The sequence below is a fragment of the Bicyclus anynana genome, chromosome 11 (genome assembly GCF_947172395.1).
Source record: "Bicyclus anynana chromosome 11, ilBicAnyn1.1, whole genome shotgun sequence".
In the NCBI taxonomy this organism is placed as follows: domain Eukaryota; kingdom Metazoa; phylum Arthropoda; class Insecta; order Lepidoptera; family Nymphalidae; genus Bicyclus; species Bicyclus anynana.
Genome location: NC_069093.1, coordinates 6,240,196 through 6,253,587, shown reverse-complemented (window position 1 = coordinate 6,253,587; position 13,392 = coordinate 6,240,196). Strand labels below are relative to the sequence as shown.

At 36.3% G+C, this 13,392-nt stretch overlaps 1 protein-coding gene across 1 annotated transcript in view; it reads left to right on the top strand.

Annotated features, from left to right (window-relative positions):
* Positions 1–13,392, top strand: part of LOC112056573 (uncharacterized) — a 99,775-nt gene that overhangs the window by 16,232 nt on the left and 70,151 nt on the right. The window contains exon 2 of the mRNA XM_052884269.1: positions 811–911. Within this exon, the coding sequence (XP_052740229.1) occupies positions 811–911 (101 nt within the window). The remainder of the gene's footprint in view (positions 1–810; positions 912–13,392) is intronic.

Here is a 13,392-nt window from a genome sequence, read left to right as displayed (position 1 = left end):
TAATGGTTAATCTGTTCAACTACAGATTGAAAGGTGTTCGAGTCCTGTGTCGGTCTGTAAAAAAATATTGGATTTCTTCCAAGAAATTCTTAGTAGAATCCAGAGTTTTCAAGTTGTTGTTGTCATACGTATCACGAGGACACGCTAAGCTGTAGTGTCTTTAACATTGGAAAGTCAAAGTTTCAGAGTCAAGCATTATTACCTAAAGCCCCCAAACCTACATTGGACTTGCGAAGTCGCTTTTAACTAGAAATTCCTCTCTTCTATAGTACAGAGAAAGCCTGTTAATTTATTGTTTATTATTCTTTAAAATTGTAATGTGACCTATTCATCATCATCATATCAGCCGATGGACGTTCATTGCAGGACATAGGCCTTTTGTAGGGACTTCCAAACATCATAATACTGAGCCGCCTGCATCCAGCGAATGCCTGCGACTCGCTTGATGTCGTCAGTCCATCTGGTGGGGGCTCTAACAACGCTACGCTTTGAAGTGCAGGGTTGCCATTCCATTCATTCATCCATCATTATTTTAAAAGGTTGTTAATAAAGACCAAATTAATAAATAGGCCAGCTGATCATCATTATCATTAACTGCCAATGGACGTTCACTGCTGGATAGGCCTCTTGCATGGACTCCAAACCACGGTCTCAAGCCGCCAGCATCCAGCTTCTCTGTGTAATCTGCTTATTGTCTTCGGTCCACATAGTGGGGGGTCAATCAACACGCTTTCCGTTGCGGGGTCGATTCCAGCACCTTAAAAGCATTAAAGTACTAGTGGTAAAGGGTTAATGTTTGTTTTGTTTCAGGGCTGGGAAGGGCGGACGGAGACTGGTGGGGAGGGCGCGGAGCCTCCACCACCAGCTCACGCGCCCTTGGATGCTGTGTGGCAGCCTGTCGCGGGCACTAGGTGAGTACAACTAGCGGCGTGTAATGCCAGCTACACACGGTTATGTATACCAATAAAAAAATATTGAAACTATACCCATTTTTTCAACGCGCTATAACTTCCTGAGCGCGCTCTACTTGATCGTGTGTGGCTGTCATAAGTCTAGCGCTGAACGAACGGAGGGGAATTTAGCGCATCGGTGGGTACTGTCGCATACGCAATACACGCAGTACACTGGAAGTGCGCGGGGTCAGCGGGGTGTCGTATCATGCTAGCCACCAGCGCCGGTCCGGAGTAAATTTTAAAATGGAGCGAGATCCAATTATGGCGCCTCTCCTGTTTGTTCCTAATAATATGTAGGTATGTAGGTATAATATGTGGTATATGTAGATCTCGACCATACTCTGGGGTGACCAATTGAATATCAGGCGCAGTACCGTCTACGATTGAGAAGGAATATCATTTAGAGCGCTCCGTTCGCAGTATGGACGGGCCGGCCCTGCTAACCACCCACGGTCCGATGAGTCCACATGTTTGCAGTGCTAACGGCTTGACATCCAACGGCTTAATATCATTGTTTACATCCGATAAAACTGACCGTGTGTTGGACGTGTATGCTGCGGGGCAACATACACCTATTTAGACAGTCGATCTGAAAGAGTAAACTCCATTCGTGCGTCGGAGCTGACACACACATTTTTTATTTTAGGTTTAAAGCCCTATATTTTATATTCTTTTCATATTTTTCTATAAAAATAATTTGTTCTGTTTAGTTGACACTCGGAATGAAGGCCCAACCTTTATAAATTTGGACAAGTCCTTTGATTTCAGTCTCTACTTTTTTTGCCAAGCTCTAAGTAAAAAAAAAATCGGTTGTCTGTAAAGTCGGTTTACTGACGATAGTTGAACGTGACAACGTCATAAGAAAATACTGATGGAATGGTTGCATTTTTTATGAGAAAATGTTCGTTTTTCTAAAATACTGTTTTATAATGTTCTAGACCAGAATATACTTTATTTCTTGTAAAATAAGTTGGCAACCCTAGAGCGAGGGAACGACGCATGACGTCACATTTTTTCGAGCGTGCTTCATCGAATTATAAGACGTTGTCACGTCAAAAGCTTCAACTGCTCGTATTCATCACATCATAGGACACGCTATTTTATCATATTCGTTATCAGCATTTCAAAATCCATCTGTATACAAAAATTCAGATAAATTGGTGTTTCGGTTATTCGGAAGCAGGCAACACCCGATATTATATCAGTCAGTCAGTTATACTTTTAAAACTCGTAGATAAATATAAAATATGGTCCCCACTCGACACGTTGTTTTATAGTTTTAGCAAAACGAAAAAAGCGCGATGCACCGGCTCTGTGTTTGTATTTACAAGAACTATATTGAGTTTTTGTGTTTTTTCTGTTCCTGTTACCATTGACACGCCTTCTTGGTTTGCACAATTCTACCACCGGGTATCGGGGTTGTGCAAACCAAGAGGGCGCCGCGATACGCATAATAACAAAAGCGATGTCGTGAGTGTGGTTTGCCTAAACAGCCAAAAACGCGAGGTCGTTGAAAAAAGAAAAAGAACAAGAAAGAGGGTAGATCGATTTTGCCCCTAACAGCTGACTTCACTTCTCATCTCGCAACTTCAGTCCCGTCGTGACCACGATCCATGCAACTGGGTCGAAATATCGACAATAAAAATCTCGTCGTTTTATCGTGGTATGTACCCGTTTAAATATCATTCATAATGAACAACCACGAAATAAGTTTAAAATCATTAGGGACAAACATACTTACACACAAACTTTCGCTTTTATAATATTAGTGTGATACTCACTAGGAATCTTGACCGTATAGAACAGAAATACCTAAATATCAACACATCACGTAGCGTATAAGGCAAAAAATCCTTTACCCTTACTGCCAGACCCTTTCTATTGTCACGAAAACCGACGTAATTGGAAATCTCTATTCAATTAGGTATTTTTTGTACGTGGCCGATATCACTACTCAATCGCTCCCAACTTTCGCCTTAACCCTAGATACCGATCTAAAACTACTTTTGTGTAGTCAACGAAGACTGGGCCAAGTTACTTGTTATGCAGGTATGCAGGTTTCCACAAGATTTTCACCGTTTGAGACACGTGATAATTAATTTCCTAAAATGCACATAACTGAAAATTTAATTTTAAATCGAAGGCCAAAGCCATATCCATGTGGCTTCGGACCTTGAGGTTTTGGGTTCGAGATCGAATCTTGTAGAGAATATAAAAAACCCTTCTTCTATAAGGAGGGAGGCCTGGCCCTGTAGTAGGATGTTGAAATAATGATGATTCAATCGGGTAATCGGTCAGGGAGGTAGAAGAAGTTCATTAACACAATTGTAGTCAGAGACTACAGTTATTGTGTTAAAGTGCTAAAAGTAGCATATTTTTTAAAATACTTAATGTTTTTTTTAACCGACTTCAAAAAGGAGGACTTTCTCATTTCGGTCGGTATTTTTTTTTTTTGGTTTTTCTTGTTTCTATCTTTTGTACGTGACCGATATCGCCGACTTTTGCTTTAACCCTTCACTAAAACGATCTAAAACTACTTCGGTGTAGTAAAAAGGGTTGAGCTAAGTTACTATGAGTATGTTTCATCACAACTTTGTTAACATAAATACGACTTAATACGGAAAGTTTTCACTAAACTTGACTAAAAGTGGTTTGAACTAAATTTGTACATTATAGTCGAGGATTATGGAAATTCACAGTGGAGTAATATTGGCAGAACGAGGCCCGGACGTTTTTAGGGTTCCGTATACTCAAAACTGTGACAGTTCGCCAGGTCTGCCTGTCCGTCTGTGGTTTAGCTTAGAAACTATGAGTAAAGTGAAGTTGTGCGGCACTTTTCTTAAGAGATGGAATAATCAAACAGAATACGAAAATGTCAACATTAATTTTCAATTCAATTTAAAGTTTTATTGAAGGAGTCGGAGTGTAGACGTTGAACTGAAGTATAAGATCACAAGGATCGCACATTTAGGTACAAGCTTTAAATTTAAATTAAGCATAGACGCCACTTAATATTCACGTGCAAATATTCAGACATTTCTATTATTGACCTCAAAAGAGGCTAAGAACTGGCGAGCGAACACCAAAGGATAAACGGGACCCTATTACTAAAACTTCGCTGTTCGTCCGTCTGGCACTCATGAACCCTAGAACATCTAAAAATTTGAAGATTTTTCATTTCAAGTGTCTAGACAGTTGAGAGAGTTTTTTTGTTTAGTTTTTGAGATTTTTACAGAATATGATGCATTTCTGTTGCCAAAATACTAAAAAACAGAATAAAATAAATATTTAACAGAGCTCCCATACCACACTTGTTTGCCACTTTTACAGGTAACTAGCGGATGCCCGAGGCATTGTCCGCGGAGACCGTTAATTTTTCCATAAAACTTCTATTTTCCACTGAAAGTTCCATTAAAATCAGTCCAGCCATTTAAAACAGACAGACAGAAAAACACGAAGTTTTAAAAAAACCTTGTTTGTTTTGTGGTATCGTGTAAATAGCTCTACCTAAGCACTTGCATAAACACGGTTATTATCAAGTGACAGACAGACACTTCAATGTTATTTACACATAATATTGATGATACGGAACGATTCGTGCGCAAGTCCGACTTGCTCTTGGCTATTTTAAATTATAATAAATAAGCTATTCCGAGCAAATAGGAGGTTATTTGAGTCATTATCATTATTATTATTATTTATTTAAAATAAAATAAAAATAACCAGAAAAAGTACAATGAAAGTAGTGAAAGTTATATTTTTTTATTAAAACGCCTCCAGTAAATCGGGATGCACAAGGTATAGCCATAAACCGCCGACAAACTGTTTTGGCGCAAAGCCAGAGATTCGACGTTGTCTCCTCTACTTGCCTTCTGCTTATTTTTGAAATTCGCTTAAAATATAACGCTATATCGGGTAGCTTAGGTGAGCGAAATAACAAAAAAGCGAAAAGAAATGTTAGACCAGGGGACACCTTTTAAATAAAGTCACTTAAGTTAGATGAACTATTTAGAATCTAAGATAAGTTCCTAAGCGATTCAAGCTCTTAATCTATACTAATATTATAAAGCTGAAGAGTTTGTTTGTTTGTTTGTTTGTTTGATTGAACGAGCTAATCTCAGGAATTACTGGTCCGATTTGAAAAATTGTTTCAGTGCTAGATAGCCCATTTATCGAGGAAGGCTATAGGCTATATATTATCCCTGTATTCCTACGGGAACGGGAACCACGCGGGTAATACCGCGGGGCGTCAGCTAGCATCTTATGAACTTAATGCAAAGTAATGTAAGTATTGAATGTATATTTCACCAAGAATTCCCTGTTTAACTTTTCAATAATTCAAAATAGATAATACTTATAAGTAAAAGAAAAAGAAAACATCGAGATTCTCGGTTTAATGTCCCATATTTTAAAAAGGTGAAAAGATGCCCTCACAGTAGCTATCATAGTTAACTCCCGATGCAAAAAGAAGGATGTTATAAGTTTGACGTGTCTGTCTGTCTGTCCGTGTGTCAGTCTATCGGTGGCACCGTAGCCCCCGAACGGATGAAGCGATTTCAATTTCGTTTATTTTGTATGAAAGGTGACATACGGGCGAGTGTTCTTAGATATGTTTGATGAAAATCGGCTGAGCCGTTTAAAAGTTGTGGGGGTGAAAGTGGGGAAGAACTACCGAATATCTGCATATATACTCGAGTTGGGTCTCAAATGAAAGTACACTGAAATAACATTGATGACTTGATCGAGAGTGTAATTAATAATTTCATGATCTTCGGGGGTTTTTCAAAATTTTCAATTTTATGTTATTTAAGCATAATCTCAGACTGCCTCGTCACTTTACATCAGTTGTGATTGCATTCCAGACAAATAATAATTAATAATAGTCTGCCAAGGAAATTATTTTTGAAACCGCCTTCAGAATTCGAAATACACAATTCCAAAGCGAAACTTTACGGAGTTTTTCTTTTAAAATTTCCTTATAAGTGACTGCTATTTAAAAATAACTGGGCGTCCTCATTACCGGGGACGTTTAAAATTTCATAAAAGCGGCATACCGACATGGAGTAATGACAAAAGCCTTCTTTTTCACGCCGCGTTTTGCTTTAAGTTCCTCTCTTTAAATCTCCGTCTGTTCACCGCATTTGGTTTCTAGGTTATTCTTAGTCTGAATCCACAGACACTATTTAAAAGCTAGGACGAGCTTATGTCTGTGGAGTCCTTTTCATGAAAGAAGTCCGGCTAATACCTGAACTGAAATTGACAGCACCTTACACAAATGACAATTAGACCGCCATTACCAAATGATAAGGAGCGCCAACGACTATACTAAGTATATTCATTATCAACATGTCCATTTAGTGTAAAAACTAAGTCTTCTAGTGGTAGAAAAAATATCATAGCAAGACCCTATTATCATATGATTACCCATAGATTATATATATTTTTTTTTAACTTTTATAATATGACCAATATTCCCATTACCAACTAGTCGGGTGAAAGAATGTGCTAGGAGTGGTTACGACAATAGACCAACGGGCGGGGATCGAACCACCACCCCTCGCTGATGAGTCCAACCGTTACCATTGAGCTATTGAACCGTAATTAAAATCTAAATATACTACGTAATTCAATCCTGTTAATGTTTTTCAACAGAAATCACAATAGTTATATTAATTTGTAAATACCTAATATGAAAAAAATTGTTATTTTAGATAGGTATATGTAATTGTATGTATATTGTAAGTATTGACTGGTGTGAGGCTTCAGCCGTGGTTAGTTACCACCCTACCGACAAAGACGTACCGCCAAGCGATTTAGCGTTCCGATACGATGTCGCGTAGAAACCGAAAGGGATGTATATTTTCTTCCTCCTCATAACAACTTAGCCCGCTTTCATCTTAGATTGCATCATCTTTTACCATCAGGTGAGATTGTAGTCAACAGCTTACTTGTAAAGAATAAAAAAAAGTCACATATAAAAACTCATATTATAATATACATACGGCGTACGTGTATTATTACGTAAAAAACTCGGGTTCTTTATGTACAACATTTCAGTAATAATTTTTTTCTCGCTGTAATCTTTATTTTGGCGTCCCAATGATAACTGAAACGGAATTGAATTGGAATCGTTTGAATTTCTTTTGAAAATATTTCCCTTTCAAGAAAAAAATAATTGGGTGCGAGCCGCTTGGAAAAGTAACAACGCTTATCTCATTGGCGTGATATTTAAAATTTCATAAAAGCGATGGTGAGCAAATGGCTATAAAACCTTTTTTCTGCCTCCTCTACTCTCCGGTTCAAGTTTCCTTTTACAATTTGCTAACAGCTTCCTGCGTTTGCACTCTGCGCGCTTAGTACGAGATTATTCACTTCGCAAACGTCGTTTCCATCTATTGAAAGCTTATTTGAAGTAATGTTGGATTTTGTATTTAAAAAAAAGGAAATAATTCGGTTGGAAGCATATTACTATTTCTTTTTAGTCCTAATTTCTGTAATAGTTTTCTTTTTTAATTTTTGTTGTTTTCTTAATTATCTTGTAATATTTTTTAGTTTTTTGTGCTAGTATGTTGCTGCTGGAAATGGCAGAACTATACTGGTAACTAAGTGTCTCTGTTGAATATGAAACCCTTAAAACAACTTTTATACAAAGTTTTTTTTTTTTTATTCTTTACAAGTTAGCCCTTGACTACAATCTTACCTGATGGTAAGTGATGATGTAATCTAAGATGGAAGCGGGCTAACTTGTTAGGAGGAGGATGAAAATCCACGCTCCTTTCGGTTTCTACACGACATCTTACCGGAACGCTAAATCGCTTGGCGGTACGTCTTTGTCGGTAGGGTGGTAACTAGCCACGGCCAAAGCCTCCCACCAGCCAGACCTGGACCAATTAAGAAAACCTCAATCGGCCCGGCCGGGGATCGAACCCAGGACCTCCGTCATTAAATCCACCACGCATACAACTGCGCTACGGAGGCCGACAAACTAGAAATTTTGTTTGTTAGGCATGGGTTCAACAACGCTCGGCAATTGAATCCACTATCCACTAAGAACACTTGCACATAAGTCACATTTCATACCAAAGAATATAAATTAAAATCGCTTCATCCATTCAACAGATAGACTGACACGTCAAACTTATAACACGCCTTTTTTGCGCCTGAGGTAAAAAACAGACAATTTCTTCTCTGACATAGGCATAATGAGTCCTCAGGGAAGGCAACTATTAGTCTAGTAGTAGAGTAGCAGCAGAGTCTTCTAGTATAGTATAGTACAGTATTTTTGCATCTGTTAAACGCTGGCCACTGATACAGCTTAAACTAAAAAGCTTCGGTCATAACGAGTGGATCGGCCCAGGAAGTAGTTAGCAAATTGAAAAAAGAAAACTCCCGGCGTGAAAAAGAGCTTTTTTCACCATTACTCCTTGTTAGCTAGCTTTTATGAAAATTTTATTCGTCCCGGTAATGGAATAAACGCTCATATTTTTCAGGACAGCCGGATAGCAGCTGCTTGTTCGGATTGCGGCAGTTTAATTAGTTAAGAGTTATTTATCAACCTGCTAACCCGTGTTAGAGCAGTGCGGATGACTATAAATGAGCTATCTATATCTAAACTTATAATAAAACTCCTCGATTTCTATAAATTTATTCGCAATTTGAGATTTTACTTGTACTATTCGTAACAACAAACGTTAGCGCGGCATAAAGGAAGCCAGCGCCATCTAGGATCTATACTTACAATACGAATTCTGTACATTTGGTACATTCTGTACATTGAAGATATTTTGAAAATTTTTGTTGGGCATACATTCGATACTGAAGCTAAAAATATTTTTTTTCGATTTCTTGTCTGTCTGTCTGTCCGTGTTTTTTTTGTTATTCGGGCATCACGATGAATCTGAATGACTACTGAATGAATTCAAAGTAAGTGATATATACTGGATGTCTCGTAAATATTACGACATACTCCATAGGGTTATAGTAAACATGAAGGCCTATTAAATTAACACAATATATATATTACCTTAGCCGAAATTTTCCGGTTTTTAAGTTATATTGATTTTTATACAAAATACAAAAATCCCTACCTAAATTACTTAAGCGTTGATTTTATACTTCGTATTTATTTTTAAATAGTTGTTTTAGCTAATGAAACGTATTTTTTTCTTCTACATACTGAGTTCTAGAGTGACAGTGTCTAATTACTTTTTTCATATTTTTTTCTTCGGTACTTTTAACGGTAACTTTGAAATAAAATGTACTAGGCAAATTTGTGAATCTGATTTAAAAACATGTACATTTAAAAGGAATTCTAATGAAAATACTAGTACATTATTTTCAAAAACTTCGTCACAATTGTTATTTTCGTTCCGAAACGGGTTGATGAATAAAAATTTGTTCCTGTAACTTGAATAACAAAAGAATTTACATTGAATAAGCAGTTGAAATTACAAAATTAACACGGAAAGTGTAATAAAAAGACAAGTACGCCAATTATGTATTATTAACCAAGTTTTGTTAATTCTTTTATTTCTTATATCATGATCGGAGAAAAAGTATAGTATGCCACTGCACATAATTAATGATTGTAGCAATCGTGCTACAATGGCCCCCATTACATGACACTGGCATAAGTAACTATTCTGTTGGCGCTATACAATAAAATATTTAAGGGATCTTCCATACAACATACGTGATTTTTTTGCTATTTTTATAGATGAATGATACGGAACCCTAATGTGCGCGAGTCCGACGCGCAATTGGCCGGTTTCTAATCTTTATCCAGTTTATCCAATACACGTGAACTTTTTGTTCACGTGTAGTTTCCAGTTAACCTTTGTTTCTGCTAATCTAGTTCCGTATTATGAGCAAAAGTTTCGAGCAAATATGCTACAGTCGGAAACTTTAGGAATTCAGTAATTGCATTATACATTCAGGTTTGTAATTATACAATACACTAGCTGACGCCCGCGACTTCGTCAGCGTGAAAATCGATGTAAACTTTCAACCCCTATTTCACACCCTTCTTTTTATATTTAAGTATAATAGTCCACTAATTTTACATTTACAAATGTACCTTGAAAACTGAAGGAATTTCCATACTAACTTTCTACCTCTAGTTCACCCCAATTTGATTTTATTTTCGTGACAATATGTATCCTACACCCTTCTTCGTATTTTGGCATCAAATATATAATATAGCTTATAACCTTCCTCGATAAATGGGCTATCTATCACTGATCACTGATATCAGTCAAATAAATCAGCTTTATAATATTAGTATAGATTATTATCATTCATTGTATGCTGCATGGTCTAACTAGGCAACGAAAAGCAAACAAATAACGCAACAGTGTTAAAATTACGATATCGATGTCGTATGCAATTTTTTAAAGCTAGTCAAGCGATCTGCAAACAAAAGCTTGCCGTCCGAATTTTCATATTGCAGTCATAATAGTAGGAGTGCCAAAGTTAGGAATTTTGGATTTACTTGAGCGCGGTAGATGAACAAAAGGAAGGAAGCCTTGTATGTTGTTGAGTACCTCCACCATGTACAGCCTTTAATATTGGTGGATATGTCCAGGGCAACCAAAAAAATAACTTTAGTTAGGTAAGTAGTATTATGTGCATTTTGATCCGACGATTTAAATTCAACTTAAGGTAACCCTTCCAGAGTTATGAAGTCGTAAAAATAAATAGTTGTATTTCTGTTTTAAAGGAAATAAATAACCCCAAATGTGGTAAGTGTACTCAGAGGCATAATTATTCGCCCTCTTTAATATGACGCGAGTATATTAAAGTGGGCGGATAATTGTGCCTCTGGGTATATATACAATGTGTACTTCATAGAAGTAAAAATACACTGCCTAACTTGAGGACGTATTACGAACATAATTTGGAGAAGAGATTTATGTACCATTTGTATGCACATTGCCTACCCTAGTTAAACACCTAGTGCACGCCACTGGATATATAACCATTTATTCTTCATATCACTTAAGCTACCAAACGTAATAAGTCCCGTGACGCTCGATTAAATCCACATTTTAGCGTCATGGGCTCCTCTATCATAAAATCCTTTCGGATTGACGTAACAATAGTCCATTCACGATCATCGACAATGGAAAATGGTACAAAGTTGCGGTTCAATAATGAAAAATAATGAGTCACAGTTGGCGTATTGTATCAAAAGATCAATAGGATTTAATTCATTTAGGGACAAAGTTCGTAATGATATTAGGTTTTATTTAATACATTTATTGACGAACTTTAATTACGAAGTAGTGATGGCATGGCAAGGTGTTTAAATTTAGAGCACTGGGTTCCATTTCCAGCTAGTCAGATAAGGGTTATAAGTTATAACTATTCATAGTTGATTCATATACCTAATCTGGGTAACCCGTGCTACAGACGTGCAGTTTTAAGTGAACAGTCGTACTTTTTTTTAGTTAAATCGTACGTGTGTAACGTCCGTCACTTTTAACTGTAAAGTTTTTTTTTACCCGTTCTACAGGCTTGCGTTTTTAACAGAAAAGTTCGACTGTTCGATCAAAAATGTGCAGTTAAAATCGTACGTGTGTAGTGTCCGTCAGTTTTAACTGTACAGTTTTTCTAATGAATTTGATTTAAATTTCGATTAGATAAGACTGTACAGGTAAAACTGCGCAGTTAAAAGTGAACGTCTGCAGCGCTGGTTATATAAACACTATTGAAATTTCGATTAGATAAAAATGTACAGTTAAAACTGAACGTTTGCAGAGCGGGTTATGATTTTGATTGAAATTTCAATTAGATAAAACTGTACAGTTAAAACTGCACAGTTAAAACTGAACGTCTGCAGCGCGGGTTATATAAACACTATTGAAATTTCGATTTGATAAAACTGTACAGGTAAAACTGAATGTCATTAGCGCGACTTATGATTTTGATTAAAATTTCGATTAGATAAAACTGTACAATTAAAACTGCGCAGTTTAAACTGAACGTCTGAAGCGCGAGTTATACATGTAAACACTAATTCGTTGTCCCAAGGTCTCTTAAATTTATTGCTGTACTCGGATGTTTTGCGCTACCACAACATTTTCATATTAAAGTTCAGCCGCTCAGAAATTTCATTTCTGACACTTATTTCTGAGTTATATCTAGCGAGAAGCTATAAGGGTCAAAATATATAAATAAACGCCCCCAGACAATTTATATAAATTCAATCCTGCAATGAAATTAATTAAATTAATGCAGCCCTTGGAACTAATATAAAAAACCTCACTTACTCGTATATTTTACAAATAATATTTAATTAATTGATGATTGATTCGTGCTGTTTACGTATTTAATTGCACTTATCAATTGAAATTAAATTAATTGGATGAACACGAAACACATATTAATACAGAGAAATGTATTTAATTTTAATTTGTTTCATAATTGATTACATTCCCTCCTACAGAACTCCAGTACCTACCTGATATTTGTACCTACCTAATGGAATTTATGACAAAAAATCGAACGCCCGCTTCTTCGTCCACGTGGAATTAAGTTTTTCACAAATCCTGCGGGAACTACGGATTTTCCCTGCATATGAAGTAGCCTATGTGTTAATAAATAGTAAAATCTATTTATATTCCAAATTTCAGCCAAATCGCTTCGGTAGTCGCAGCGTAAAAGAGGAACAAACATACTTACACTCAAACATTTGCCTTTATAATATTAGTGTGAAGTGTAATAATACAATTTATAATTATATTTTCTTACCCTGAGCCTGTAAGTCTACAAATTCAACCGAATAACATGTTCTGTACTACATTTATGTGTAGATACCGCTGAATTGATGTAAGTGCTTACCTGATTATGCATCGAAGCGTGCACAGCACACCATGTCTGTAGCACCCTCAAAGGGCTTTGAAGATTTAAAGCTCATGGCACGAAGAGTATTCCCAAGGCGGTTGTTTGCTATGTTTTATTTAGGGGGGCCTGTACGATGTAGCGGATAAATATTCAATGGGATAAGCTACCTTGCAGGTAGCGATTGAAACAAAGAGACAATTTATTAAAACTCAAAAATATGTAAAATACTGTTTAACGCTTAGTATAAATAATATAAATAAATAAAAAACCGTGTATCGCATCTTTATAATATTTAATTAGCGGACGCCCGCGATTTCGTCAGAGAGAAAATTGGTGTAAACTCTCATTGTACGTGAGCATTTTAAAGAATGGGTGTTAAATATATATATACTACCCGTATTATATTTTCTATTAGTATAATATATATCAAGGATATTTAGACATTTTATAACAGTTTTCACTGTACAGTTTTATCTAATAGAAAATTCTATCATCATAATAAGAAAAAACTGTACTCTTAAAGCTGTATAGTTTTGTTTACACATGGACTATTTTAACTTGTAAAAATTTCAATCAAACTCATAGAAAAACATGT